At 34.8% G+C, this 15,838-nt stretch overlaps 1 protein-coding gene across 1 annotated transcript in view; it reads left to right on the top strand.

The window, feature by feature from the left end:
* The window catches only part of LOC120527313, an 88,953-nt gene that overhangs the window by 26,840 nt on the left and 46,275 nt on the right, over positions 1 to 15,838 (top strand). Inside the window, exons 5-8 of the mRNA XM_039750578.1 lie at positions 2,860 to 2,948; positions 5,230 to 5,355; positions 7,005 to 7,066; positions 9,671 to 9,815. Of these exons, the coding sequence (XP_039606512.1) occupies positions 2,860 to 2,948; positions 5,230 to 5,355; positions 7,005 to 7,066; positions 9,671 to 9,815 (422 nt within the window). The remainder of the gene's footprint in view (positions 1 to 2,859; positions 2,949 to 5,229; positions 5,356 to 7,004; positions 7,067 to 9,670; positions 9,816 to 15,838) is intronic.

The raw sequence follows: 15,838 nt of genomic DNA, 5'->3' as shown, positions 1-15,838 counted from the left end.
ACAAGCAGAAATTGCACAATCAAGGAAACATTAAGGAGATGAATTTGAAGGTGTGCATAGTACATGAGATTCTTACTTGCTTATATAATACATTGGCAATAAAAGACACTCTAAAAATACATAGAATGCAACATATTATATGTATATGTATATGTGTGTGTGTGTGTATGTATGTATATATATATATATATATATATATATATATAATATATGATATATAATATATATATAATATACTGTATATATATATATAAAACATATGTATAATATACATATATATATATATATATATATATATATATGTATGTATGTGTGTGTGTGTGGCAAAAAGACAATTCCCCCTCAGCGATTAATAAAATGTATAAAATCAAATCAAAATATTGTAAGAATACACAAGGAAACAAAGGACATTTAATGTCTCTTGTTGAGGGACTGAAAAAAAGACAGAAAAGACAAGGTGTCATAGTGGAAGCGCCTTTGCTGAAGGACTGGTCTTTGATGACAACCCCTTTCTGTTGGTGTAGTAGAAGTGAAAGCTTTGGCAGAAGTAGCCACATCAGTCCTCTGGATTGTTCTTCTTCTCATTCTAAGGCAAACAGAAACTGAGTTAGTCACGGTGTGATATTCAAATCCTTCCCCGAAATAATAGTAACCTCAGCATCTTGAGATCTTGACACAACCTCCCCCATCTCACCTCGCTACCAGTGTGAAGAGCGGACCTGACCATGAGGTTGTGGAACCTGGACAATGCATTAGCATTGGCATGGAGTGACTCTCTCCTATGAACCACCTTAAAATGATAGCTCTGACTAGGAACCAGCTAGTCATTTGAGGATCAGTCTGTTGAAGAGTAACCATCCATTGAGGTGGCACACAATCCATTTCAAGAGTGAACTTGTGAGGCTTAGTTGACTTTATTAAAAGTGGAGCCCACTCAGAGAAACAGGGCACAGCTTGATGGGGCTATAGCAGTCTGTACACCAGATGTTGGATGGTCGCTGGAGCCCCGTGTAGCCCAAAGGGTAGTACTCAGTATTGCCAGTGACCACTATGGGTGTTGCGTAAACATATTTTATTCTTAAGCTTCAGGGGCTAAGGAAACCTGCTATAGCCCTTGATCTTATTAAATGTTATGAGGAGCTGTGCATTTCCCAGTTGATTGATAAGATCATTCACTCAGAGCAAGAGTTAAGACGATGGAAGATATTACAAAAACACCAACTCATATTGGGCCTGGATACAAGTATGCTAAAACTAGACCAAGGACTGTTACTCTCTTCAATAATGTCCATCTCTAACAACATTTTGATTTTCCTGCTTGATTACATTGCATTTGGCCTCGGGGATCCAGTAGGAGCCCTCTCGTACAATTACACCTGGTTACAGTGATGATATAACTTCATTTAGTTGGGTCTTTGGTCAGGAGTTAATGTGTCCTCAAAATTGATAGTCTCTGCAAACAATGCTAGGGTGTTTTCCCCAGTAAGACTGTCCTCCAAGGCTAAATTAAATTAACTTATAAACCCATTTAGGAGATCTTTGATGGTGTTGTTTTACAATGTAATCTATTAGTCTTTAGTGCTTTTTGATCTCACAGGGACCCTTCCAGTGTAACAAGAATTTTGAATAGGAGGTGTGAACTAATATGATGTGTTCCCTGCTTAGTGTCTATAACCGAGCCTGGGTCTGTTGGGCTTACACCAGATGGATTTAAACAAGGGGCCGGATTTATGCAAAGCACACACAATATATTCAAGGATGTTAACTGGTTGGTAATTTTCATCTTCTCAGGCCTGCTTGACCAAGTTGAAAATACACCTCACCCAACTCCCATACAGCACCTCGAACTAAGAAAAACACATTGACCCCTGGGGCACCTCCCAGTACACAAAAGGATGAAAAGAATAAGTTGATCCCCATCCCGTCTGTCTTTCACTAACTTTTTAAAAATCTGCATTAATGTTTGTTTCAACCAAATTCCATTTGCAGATAATACACAGATGTTTTTATATGTTTAATATGTAACAGGCAAGCAATTTAGACATAATTGGGGTTCCCTGATCCATAAGAATTTCTTTGGGGACCCCTATGCGTGATAGTACCCCTATTAAGTCTCAGTGAATCATCCTAGAGTTAGCCAGATAGAGTGGAATAGCTTCTGAATATAAATTTGTTTAATCCCAGGCTCGGTTATATGATTGCAGAGCAAAAATTTGTGAATTACAACTAGGGAACGTATCATTAAAAACAAAACTCTTCATCCTGGTTGTTCTAAGTTGAACAAGGCAGATAGTGAGCTATAATAAGTGAATTCTAAAAACAATTAACAACATTGATTTCTATAACACATTTTCATACAAACGATGTAACAACAGGTCAAGGAAGTAATTACGAGCAAAGAAAAATAGATTCAAATTTGATAAGAATAATAATGCATACATAGTATACAAAAATGAATATTGCCACTTACTATATATATGTATATATATATATATATATATATATATATATATATATATATATATAATTTGAGAGAAACAGAGTCGTTAACTATAGAATTTTTTTTTATTTTTTCATGCATCTGAAAGGGGAAAAATACATATAAAGTAATTCCATCTTGGAAAAGCAAAAGGGAGCTAGAAACACAGCATCTTAGCTGCTGAGCCATCGTCAGGTGTGTCATATTTAATGAACATAACTAACTATTTAGGCAGCTGTAATGTCAGCGGTCATCATAGGCTTGCATTCCAAATGCAATTAAAAAGAACATTACCTAAAGTAAATTTCTCAAACCTACCTTCATGCTAACACCTTGCATTAATTAATTAATTTTAATTGTTTTTATATTTATTCTTTCAGGTCTAACCATCTAAACAGACCATTGTCCGCTCAACACTGTAGACGCACAACAAATGAACACATTCCTCAACAGAGGCCTTTTTCAAAAGGTAATTCTTTATTAAAGTAATCTTTAATCTTAAAATATTGTTACTAATATAGTAAAATTAATATTAGGTGCTGTATTAGCTTAATCTGAATAAATGTAATAATTTTTCACTGGAAATATACTAAAGACTTGGCAATGTTAATCCATCTATAAGTCTGCCTGTAAATTCAGCTATTGAGCAAAAAAAATCCTGGCTAATGTAAATCTTTTATTTTAGAAAATAATAACACATTCACATGAAAATTAGTAAAATATTTACTATTATTCTATCAGTATGCAAATTTGTTTTCTACCATGTCTTTTTTTAAGTTTTTCAAGGTTGTACATTAACATTCTTTACAAAAGAGTGCCTGCTAGTCAAGAATGATATATGCTCTTTTTGGACATTCTTATTAACTTACATTCATAATAAAATTATTTTGTGTAAGTTTTCTAGTGAAAAAGTAATGAAACATAACATTTACATTAAGACAGCATATTCTAATATTCATGACTGCTAAGTAATAAAATTGACCAAATAAATGTAATTAACATAATGAAATAAATTGATAGGAAAACTAGATAGACCTTCTATAAAAAATAAGAATAAAGAAGATATAAAAATACAATAAAGAATAAAACATTTATCTACTAAGTTTATAAAAAAACAAAGTGCTTTTGAAAAAGAAAAATGTGTTGTCCATTATTTCAATTTAGAATTTAAATAACAACACAATTACTTGAACATTTTTGAGAAGGGCAAAATATCACAGTTACTATTTGTGTTACAGGATATGTATGAAATGTAAAAAGACTTTAAAAGTATAAACACATTATTTTATATGTTTATAGTTTTATGGGGTCATTATTGTCATGTGTAGAGAGTACAGTGAAGTTCTTGCTTGCTAATCATAACTCTGTTATTTCAGATTTGTGACTGTTTATTTTGTGTAGGTAAATTACTAAAGGGCATTACTGCTTCGCTAAGTGCTGCATTGCATTGCATTGTGTAAATACCAGTGGTTTTTGGCATTTAAATTGTGGTGGGGCCATGTCAATTTTGTTCTTTGTCTCCAGACTTCTCTAACATTTACAGTCCAATAACTTATGTAACTGATAATATCGATCCCTCTTTCACTAATGACTAACAAAATATAGAGGTTGACAGGCTATAACCTTCAAGCCTTTTGACTAAACTGAAAAGTTCAGGTTTCACATGTGCACTTACAGCATATCCAACATTAAACCGAGAACACTGCCTGGCCAATAGAGCTAGCTAGCCCCTTCAGCCAGGAACACGCTGGCAGCACTTGGCACAAGGGCAATTTCACAAAGTATAAAACCAATAAAAATGCTTAATTAGTCAAAGCTAATAAAATGTAATGTAATAAAAAATATGTAATAAAAATGTATTAATAATCTAAATTACAGAATGAAGCTTATTAAACTTATTTTGTACAACATCTGGTGGTGCTATGCCCCACTGGCCCTTAATGCTGAAATGCCACTAGTAAATGCTAGCCAAATCAAATTGTTGGTTGTGAAACCACCTGCTTAGGGGAGAAATCCTGCACTTTCTTCCTAAATCTTTGATTCAGATAACTTATTAAACTTTTCTCTCCGAGTGGTCTTGGGGTTGTATTTGATAGTATCATGCACTTTGAATTTCCCAATTTGATTTCATCATATTGCACTATTGCAAAAATCTGACCCTATCACTCCATCTCAGATGCAAAAATACTGTGCAGTCTTTACTCTGTATTTGGATTGCTATTGTTTTCTTTTTATTGGTCTTCCTTAACAAAGTATCAAAGAACTACTTACAATTCACATAAATAATAATAGTATCACCCCATCTACTGCCTCAGCTGCACTATTTACCTCTGTAATATGGAATCACCTTCAGGATTCTGGTACGAATTTTCAAATCTATAAATTCCAAAACCCCAGAATGCTAATCAAAGCACTTTATTTATACAAACATGTAGGATGTCTTGTGATGTTGACTTTCCTCAAAAGAATAGTCAAAGTCTAGGTGGAATCACCAAAACTATTAAACAGATTTGCAAAATTGGTATGGGCTTTGTGGATTGAAAGCCACAAAGTAGTTTGTGAATTCTGCCTTGACTTCTTATTTAATATTAATCATATTTTGCATAAAGTTTTGGTATCAAGAAAGAGTATGAATACAAGTTAACTAGTATTCCTGTAAATTCATAAGTGCTTTAATAACATTTGATTTGTATCCTGTAATTAAGAATTTTCATCACATACAAGTCTACTTTGTTGCTTCTTTTTTATAGATAGCACGGAATTCAACAGTTTCACTAGACAAGCAATCAAAAGACCTTCAAGTGCTGGCTCAAAGGAATCATCACGTAAAGAATCTGCTAACAGTAAACTGTATATGAAAAGCTGTGATACTATATGTGAGTGTTGCTTGCTTTAAGGCTATCAAACGTCATTCTTTTTTGTAAAGATGTGGAGTATGCCAATGATTTTCTGACAATTAAACGAATCAATTTTAAGTTTTAAATTATTACTAAAGGGTCAATTTGTGATCATTTTTGATGGAATGGTTTAGGAATGTATGAAGTACTAAACAACAGCCTTTCATTTACTAGTATATGGTATATTAGATATTGATATGTTGTATTACATCATTATATGATCAGGGGACGTTAACCTTATTCTCAACCCGGGTCTCAGACAACATAGAAGAGTTGGGTGCATGACCATGTGGTGTGTATGGTAAAGGTGTTTGGAGAAACTCAGTCCAATGCATGATTTGTCAAAAAGTGAGTGCATAATAATGTAGTTGTGTGAAGAGTAACATATAAGTGATCTTTATAGAAAGTGTGAGGGAGGGTTGCAAAATGCTGATATAGTAATTGTAAATCTAGATTTATGCAATACATACTGTAACATGTTGAGTATAGATAGAGGTGCTGACCCAGCAGTGATAGTATGAGTAAGAGGTGCATCGAAAGGATTCTGGGAGCTAACTTCTAAGTTCTAAAGTAATCTCCCTGAAACTGTATGAGAAACAGTATGCTGTATGGGAGTGAGACAATGACAAAAGTGGAAAATTAAGTTGAAAAGGACATAGAAGAGAATGTTCAGACAGATGTATGTAGACATGTGGATTGTCACAGAGTTAGAGGAAAACAAATGGCAAGTTAAGAGAAAGAGCTGGTGTGGAAGCGATAGGTGTTATACTGAGGAGAAACAGACTGAGGTGGTTCGGACATGAGTAGCAAAAGGGAGAGGATGATTGAGTGGGTAAAGTGGGGAACCAAGATGGAGGTAGAAGGACTGAGGCCAAGAAGGATGCCAAGGAAAACATAATTGTAGGTGTTGTCAGATTATATGAAAATAATGGGTCGCACCCCCAAAGGTTGACCAGGATGGTACAGAGTGGAGGAAACCTGGAAAGTGGCCATTAAACTGATGATGGCAATGATGATAATAGTATTTTATACAGTATTTGAGCTTATAATCTTATTGGCAAAGTGAATTAAGTTTTCCGCTTAATCGTCCTCCAACTTCTGCTTTCAATGTCTGCTTACCACACCCAGTCATGCATCATTCTCCTGTTTTTATAGTGTTCAGTGTGTGTGTGTATTAGATTGACAAAGCAATATAGACTTACAAACAGAGATCATATAAGCATAGGGTAACTTATATTCAAATGTATTATGGTTTAAGCCCTTGAGTATTATGGATTTTATTTTATTTTCTATTCTAAGCTTTAATTTCTTTTTTTTTTAATTAGAAGGTTTCTCATTGTTAACAAAAATGTTGCATAAACTTACAACTGAGATAGCTAAGGGCAGTTTTCCACAGAAGAACAGTGAAAGCTGGAGGAAGACTCGATAGGCAGTCTTATAAAGGACTTGGTTAGTTATTGACAATACTACTACCTAGTATTATTACTTGGCGGCATATAGTGTTATAAAAATAATTTGCTGAACCTTTCCCATGCTTGATATGCATTCTTCTTACTGAAGATTTGGCAGACAAATACAAAGATACAATAATAGTAACCATGTTTTGTATTGTATTGTTCCTTTGTTAGGGAGTAATACAGGACATCTCTGCACAAACTCATCAAAGGATGAAAAACAATTACCAGATTTGGTAAGATTTTTATTCTTGCACTTAAACACAACAAAACATCTTGATACTTAACATAATATACAAACATATGGCTTTCTGTATGTGTTGGAGTTTACTTATGTGTTTTTATTTTGGAACCTAATGCATTTTATAGAAATTGAGTATTCTTTTTATGTGATAAAGTCATGTGTACATGGTGTATTTCTCTGTTTAGTTGATTCCACCTTGTCTCATGTCAGAGTAAAACCAATCAGTCACTTTTTTGTTTTTATTCAGGTGTTAGCATCTTCATATATCTATTATTACCTACTACAGACTTGTCTGAATTAGACAGACTGATAGTCTGGTTGAACTGGATATTGTTTTAACAGTAAAATTCTGCTATACAAGTTTCTCCTGGGATCATTACCAAGACCAAAAAACTAACCAAAGTCAATGAAGATTAAACAAGACTCTTCCAAAGTCATTTTTCTTTATTTGTTTGAGTACTAGTTTGTTTTACCAGTATTGCCTATGACTTCTTAAAGCTTGGATGCTTGCCTAATGCAAGCAACCATCTTCTATGTCTTACCTTATAAGATCATAGGTCACGTGGCACTTACATCACTTACTCAGCAACCATGCAACATCAATAGTGGCCAGACACACAAAATAGGAGGATCCATGGAATATATTTGTAGAAAAATAAAATGGCATAGCACCTGAAAACAACAACATTTATTTCTACGCTATATTTTCATAAATTGCTCAAATTTTAAATCATTGTAGCTCAAAGTGCTTTACACAATGTCAAAGAAGTAGTAACATGGAAAGAAAAACAAATTATATATATATATTATATATATTGATTTTTCAGCTTGTAAGTGATGGTCTGATGTTAAGGTCAGTTGGCCAGGGTGGACAGAAAAAATTAAAAAAATGCAAATACACAAATGAAAAAACAAATACTCAAAATGATGAAATAGTGACAGCACTAAAATAATGCTAAAAATATTATACACAATAATAACAAAAATTGTGTCTAAAAATGTAAACAAAACAAAACAAGAATGAGTTTAACAAAATTCTAACAGTATGGGAGTTTTTAGCATAAATGTTTTTACATTTTTTTTCTAATGGCTATGCAGATGGTGCACTGACAAAAGATTGAGGGACAATGACATACTAATTAGAAGCTTCTATTATTTTTACTTATTAATAAAAAAAAGTTCTCCATCTAGAGTTGCCATCACTATAATGAGGCTTCAGTTGCTGCAGAGTGCTATTCCGGAAATACTGTAATTAATTTATTTGACCCAACTATGGGAAAAACAATGCAACAGAAATGTCATTATCCATGTTTTCAGATATCCTCAAACACGCGCGTGTGAATGGTTACCATCATTTAGATCCCCTGGTTTCTGATTCTCTGTATTGTCTCCTTACCACAATTATTTGATTAGTGTTTTGGTTGCGACAAACGATATTACAGATATCTGGTTTTGACTTTGGCTTCAGTTTGTGTTTCCTCTCCTATTTTTAAGACAAGGCATAACAGCAGTAAGAAAAATACGCAAATGTTTAAACACTAAATGTAAAGTAAACCCTCCTTGATAATAATTTGCCCATTACAAAGTATATATACATTTCATTTATTAAAATATATAAACCTCTCATAAATTCAGATTTTACCACTGCAATGATACTGTTTTTTTAAAAAAGAAAAAGAAAAATATGGCATAACAAAACATAAAGCATTGGTAACTGTACTGTTTATTATATAGCAACACATGTTCAATCCCATCTAAAAAGTCAAAACCAAAACCCATCCTCATATTGGTATTAACTTTGCAGGTGGCAATTAAACTGGATATATGTCATTTAACACAGCAGCGCATGGGATCACAAGGCACAAAACATAAAGTAAATAAGATTAAACATGTCAGCAAACATTGTAATCATTTTTGTGTGTCCGTTAAAATAAATACCTTCACATTTCTTCACTGCAAATGTCTTAGAGGGAAATAAAACAACACATTAGCCATGCGACTTCATTACTGTGTGTATTTTTACTGTATATATTGTGTGATTTTTTTTTTTACGCAAATTCACGCTTCAGTTGTTTTGCCTGTGTAAATACTGTATGTAATACTGACCTGTGAGGCGTTTAAAAAAAACAATTATTTATATGCATTAATCAAACATTTTTAAGTTATAAAATCATTATTTATTGCTTAAGTCTACAAGTGCTGTAAAATTGTGTAAAGAATGGTTTCTAAGCTATAAATTCTTACTTATTATCATCATTAGTCTAATATCTTCTCTCTCAAAAGGGACCAGTACTAACTGGCATAAACAACATTATTCATCCTCCTTTTAAGATTAACTTAAACAACTGATGTTTATCTATACTGTATACAGAACTTCTCACCCTAATATTTTTTAGCAACTAAATAGTTTTTGAACAAGACCCCTCACATGTATGCAAACTTCTTCTTTCTCTGTGATCTACATTAGAGTAAGCAACTAAATTTCTTGCCAATACCTGATATTTGTATTTTTTTCATCTCATTGGGTAGAGGTAATTTTATTTAACTTTGAAAATCGGATAAAATTTGATTCAAATATTTGTATTTTTTTACATAGAAACAAGATAATCAAGAAGATTTGTGGCTTTGCCTCCCTGACGAGCTTTGGATTCATGTATTTTCTCTTCTGTCTCATAAAGACCTTTGTCAGTCAGCACAAGTTTGTCATCGCTTCCAACGTCTTGTAGATGACAGAATGCTCTGTAAGTTCTAATATATATATATACAGTAAATTATGATTGAGTTTTAATTCTAAAAATTTTCATTTAAAAATACAATAAAATATAATAAAATAGACATACAGTATATCACACACAGATTAACTTGGCACGTGCACAGAGTGCTTGATATATTAGATACACATGTTTTTCTCCTGCCTCAAAATGACTCCAGGAACATCAAAGCAAAATAAGTTAAACTTGTACTCTTTCAAGTCACCAGTCATCTAACTAGTTGATGAAGATGGAACATGCTATTTAGAGTTGAGATTAACTTCCATGTACTGTAATTTTCATGAATTGCTGGACACATTGGGATCAACATGTTTCAGGGTCCATGTATCACATTTTCCACTACTTTTCAAGTCAACACTCTGATAAATTAAGGCTCATCGGCAGGCAAATGATACACCCGCTCTTTATTAGATGAACTTACTTCAACAACAACATTTATTTATATAGCACATTTTCATACAAATAGTAGCTCAAAGTGTTTTACATAATAAAGAATAGAAAAATAAAAGACACAATAAGAAAACAAAATAAGTCAACATTAATTAACATAGAATAAGAGTAAGGTCCAATGGCCAGAGGGACAGAAAAAACAAAAAAAAACTCCAGACGGCTGGAGAAAAAAAATAAAATATGTAGGGATTCCAGACCATGAGACCGCCCAGTCCCCTCTGGGCATTCTACCTAACATAAATGAAACAGTCCTCTTTGGATTTAGGGTTCTCACGGAAGGATTTGATGATGATGATGGTCACGTAGACTTCTGCCTTTTAATCCATCCATCATTGTTGGAGCATCATGAAGCTTTGAGTAAGTGGAGGTGGCGCAGGCCACCACCATAAAGAAACTGGAAAAAAGAAACAGAAGAGAGAGTAGGGGTCAGTACAGATTTTAGAGCCACCATGAATAGTTATTATGATGAATTGAACATACAGAGTATCAGGATTGAGTTAAATTATGTTAAATTGAAGTTATAAAAAGGCCATGTTAAAGTAATATGTTTTCAGCAGTGTTTTAAAGTGCTCTACTGTACTAGCCTGGCGAATTCCTATTGGCAGGCTATTCCAGATTTTAGGTGCATAGCAGCAGAAGGCCGCCTCACCACTTCTTTTAAGTTTTGTTCTTGGAATTCTAAGGAGACACTCATTTGAGGATCTAAGGTTACGATTTGGAATATAAGGTGTCAGACATTACGATATATAAGATGGCGCGAGATTATTTAAGGCTTTATAAACCATAAGCAGAATTTTAAAGTCAATCCTGAATGACACAGGTAACCAGTGTAGTGACATTAAAACTGGAGAAATGTGTTGGATTTTCTTTTCCTAGTTTGGATTCTAGCAGCTGCATTCTGCACTAGTTTCAAACGATTTATGTCTTTTTTGGGTAGTCCTGAGAGGAGTGCATTACAGTAATCTAGTCGACTGAAAACAAACGCGTGAACTAATTTCTCAGCATCTTTCAGTGATATAAGAGGTCTAACTTTTGCTATGTTTCTTAAGTGAAAAAATGCTGTCCTAGTGATCTGATTAATATGCAATTTAAAATTCAGATTACAGTCAACAATTACCCCTAAGCTTTTTACCTCCGTCTTGACTTTTAATCCTAATGTATCCAGTTTATTTCTAATAGCCTCATTGTATCCATTATTGCCAATCACTAAGATTTCAGTTTTCTCTTTATTTAACTTGAGAAAGTTACTATTCATCCATTCTGAGATACAAGTCAGACATTGTGTTAGTGAATCAAGAGAATCGGGTCATCAGGTGCTATTGATAAGTACAGCTGTGTGTCATCAGCATAGCTGTGGTAGCTCACGTTGTGCCCTGAGATAATCTGACCTAATGGAAGCATGTAGATTGAGAATAACAGCGGACCCAGGATAGAGCCTTGTGGAACACCATATCGGATATCATGTGTCTTCGAGTTGTAATTACCACAACTAACAAAAAATTTTCTCCCTGTCAGGTAGGATTCAAACCAATTTAAGACACTGCCAGAGAGGCCCACCCATTGACTAAGGCGATTTCTAAGAATATTATGATCAATGGTGTCAAATGCAGCACTCAGATCTAAGAGGATGAGAACAGATAAATGGCCTCTGTCTGCATTTACCTGCAAGTCATTTACTACTTTAACGAGTGCAGTTTCTGTGCTGTGATTTGTTCTAAAACCCGACTGAAATTTATCAAGAATAGCATGTTTATTGAGGTGGTCATTTAACTGCATAATGACTGCCTTTTCTAGAATTTTACTTAAGAAAGGCAGGTTAGAGATGGGTCTAAAATTTTCAAGAGCCGATGGGTCAAGATTATGTTTCTTAAGAAGGGGTTTAACTACAGCAGTCTTAAGACAGTCTGGGAAGACCCCCGTATCTAATGACGAATTTACTATGTCAAGAACATTATCAATTAGCACTGATACTTCTTTGAAAAACCTTGTTGGTATTGGATCAAGGATGCAGGTGGAGGGTTTTAATTGAGATATTATTTTTTGTAAATCAGGTAAATCTATCCTAGTGAAAGAGTTTAATTTGTTTATAACAGAATGCTGGGGTTTAGGAGGATCCTTAGTGTTGGAGGGATATACTATGTTATTTCTAATATCATTAAATTTTTGATTGAAAAATACAGCGATAGCCTCACAGGTTTTACTGGAAGTACTTAGGAGGCATTCCTTTGAGTTACCTTGGTTTATTAGGCGATCAATTGTAGAAAATAAGACTCTGGGATTACTAGCATTGTTATTTATAATCTTAGAGAAATAGCAGCCTCTCAAGACGGACAGTGTTATTGTATTCTGTTATTTTAACTTTTAATATTTCATAGTGGATAGTTAGTTTAGTTTTCCTCCATTTACGCTCAGCTCTACGGCATGTTCTCTTTAAATCAGACACTCTTTGGGTCTTCCATGGTATAACAATGCTAGAAGATTTTTTAACTGTCTTTTCAGGTGCAACTATGTCAACAGCAGCCCTCACTTTAGTATTAAATCTTTCCACCTTACTATTTACATTATCCTCGCTATTATAGTTGGCACTATAAACAGACTGATTGCTTAGAATGTTTGTAAGTTTTAAAGCTGCTGCTGAGTCAAAGAAGCATTTATTAACAACTAGCAAAATACCCGCGCTTCGCAGCGGAGAAGTAGTGTGTTAAAGAAGCAATGAAAAGAAAAGGAAACATTTTGAAAATAACGTAACCTGATTGTCAATGTAATTGTTTTGTCACTGTTGTGAGTGATGAGTGTTGTTGTCATATATATATATATATATATATATATATATATACACACATATACATATATATATATATACATACATACACACACATATATAAACATATATATACATATACATACATATCTACATATATACACACACAGGTATTTCGTATCAGTGCAATACACTGTTTGTTAAAACGGTTGACTCCCGCTCTTACGTGCAATAACAAATCAAATCATTCAGTTGTCTTTGCTCATATGTCATTTTAGAGCTGGACGCCTGGCATCTTTTTGGCCACAAGTTCGTTTCTGTTTGGTGTGAGGTTCTGTGTTGTGGAGATTCTCAGGATGGATTGCAGGTGCTCATCAGTGAGGCGACTGCTGTGTGCTGTTTTGTTATTCTTTATCACTGAGAAGAGCTTCTCACACAGATATGTGCTACCAAACATGCACAAGGTTCGAGCCGCATGTAGACGGACTTTTTTTGTTCTTCAAAGTCACCAAAGCGCCGTGCAAACTCAGTGCGCAATAACTCTAGTAAGCGGTAAGTGTTCGGCAAGGCAGCTGAAGCGCTGCATTATGGGATCTGTAGTTTATTGTGTTACCAGCACTTCATATACCCGGGCTTTAATAACAATAATACAGTATATAAAATGATCTCGCGGGTCGGATATAATTACACGCCGGTCCGGATGTGGCCCGCGGCCCTTGAGTTTGACACATATGGACTAAATAGAACTTGAAAAGATATATTTTTCAAATGTGATCGCGCAATTCAGATAGAGTTGACGCGCACTACAGCCTGCATGCCTCAATGAGTCATCCTCTCCTCGCTCTTACTTTTTTACCGTTCATCTAATGAATACACTGAGTATGGCTTTACCAAAACAATCATTGATGGCGAATAAAGTATCCATTATTCGAGTATGTAGAGCGGGATATATATAAATATACATATATATACCCGCGTATCGCAGCGGAGAAGTAGTGTGTTAAAAAAGGTAGAAAAAGAAAAGGGAACATTTTAAAAATAACGTAACATGACTGTCAATATACAGTATTTGTTTTGTGAGTGTTACTGAGTGTTGCTGTCATCAAGGATTTGATTATCATTATTTCTTTCAATCAGGTTCGTATTTGTAGGATGTGTTGTGTTCAAGTTACATTCCGTGTTTGTCAATCGTTGTAAAGATGACAGGTTTCATTCATCGATTCGTTTCTTACTGCATCAATAAACAGCTCGTCTTCTTCTTTATCTGAGACCTGACACACTGCATGCACGGGTTTTTTTTACACTGTTTTCCTTTAGCGGGACATTGACTTTTTCCACCGTGTGCTTTGTTTCCACAGTAGCTGCATTTATGAATATGCTTATCAGACGCTTCATATTTTTTGCTGCCTTTTCAATTGTGTAATTCGGTTTTGTTCAGCGCTCTTTGGAACTGTTGCTTTTGATCTGTGCACTGCGTCAGTTCACGTGAGCCACTTGGTGTACTTGCATCGAAGGTTCCCAGCTGTGCTGGTGCCATCTCGTGCTATGTCCATAGCTTTATTTAATGTTACCTTAGTCCTGGCACTTAAAAACTTTCTCTCGCAGTTTCGCTGAGTTTGTGTCAAACACCACCCTGACCATCTCAACTTCCTCTCCATAAGCACAGTCCTTCACCCGTGAATATTTACCCGTGGCAGTTTGCTATTGGATTGCCGCTGACGGACGGCCTTATATGGGCAGGCACTAAATTACAAACGCCAGCGCAGCCTGTCTATGAACTTAATTTAAAGTGTAGGTTTACATCGTGCTTTGTTTCAGTAGCAGAACTCATGAATATGGTTGTATATGTCACTCGCTCGCTTTTTATTGTTTCGCTGCCTTCTCAATTATATAATGCATGTTTTCTTCAGCGCTTTTGAGGTCTTCCTGGTTTTCTATGTACTGCGTGATTACGTGGGAGGCGTGATGATGTCACACGAAACTCCGCCCCCACGGCGTTGAAGCTCATCTCCATTACAGTAAATGGAGAAAAACTGCTTCCAGTTATGACCATTACGCGTAGAATTTCGATATAAAACCTGCCCAACATTTGTAAGGAAGCTGTAAGGAATGAACCTGCCAAATATCAGCCTTCCACCCACACGGGAAGTTGGAGAATTAGTGATGAGTGAGTGAGTGAGTGAGGGCTTTGCCTTTTATTAGTATAGAGCCTTTTATTAGTATAGATATGCTTCTCATGGGTGTTTTTTTATCATTATTTCTGTATTAAAAAGTAGAAGAAAATGGTCTGATAGACCAATATCAGTGATCTGCTTTATATCAACTTTCAGTCCTTTAGTAATCACTAAGTCTAACGTATGACCTGCTTTATGTGTAGGCTGATTTACGAGCTGCCTCAAATCAAAAGAATCCAGGAGGTTCCTAAATTCTTTTACTTTTAGATCACACTGATTATCTATATGGAGATTAAAGTCACCAACTATTAGGAGTGTGTCATAGTTAGTAATTAAAATTGACATTAAGTCAGAGAATTCCTCAAAAAAAGACGCATTGAATTTTGGAGGTCTATACACGGATAATACTAGAACTTGAGAATCTCCATGAATAACAACGGTGAGATACTCAAAGGACTTGAACTTACCAAAACTGACATCTTTACATTTTAACCGGCTCGAGTAAATGTTTGCCAAACTGCCTCCCCTTTTTCCCTGGCGGTCTGCACGAGTAAAACTGTAATCCGGAGGAGCAGATTCGATTAAAACAGCCGCGCCGTCTGAGTTAA

The sequence above is a fragment of the Polypterus senegalus genome, chromosome 4, assembly GCF_016835505.1.
Source record: "Polypterus senegalus isolate Bchr_013 chromosome 4, ASM1683550v1, whole genome shotgun sequence".
Lineage (NCBI taxonomy): Eukaryota > Metazoa > Chordata > Cladistia > Polypteriformes > Polypteridae > Polypterus > Polypterus senegalus.
The sequence above is the reverse complement of the archived record's forward strand: the minus strand, read 5'-3'. Positions and strand labels throughout refer to the sequence as shown.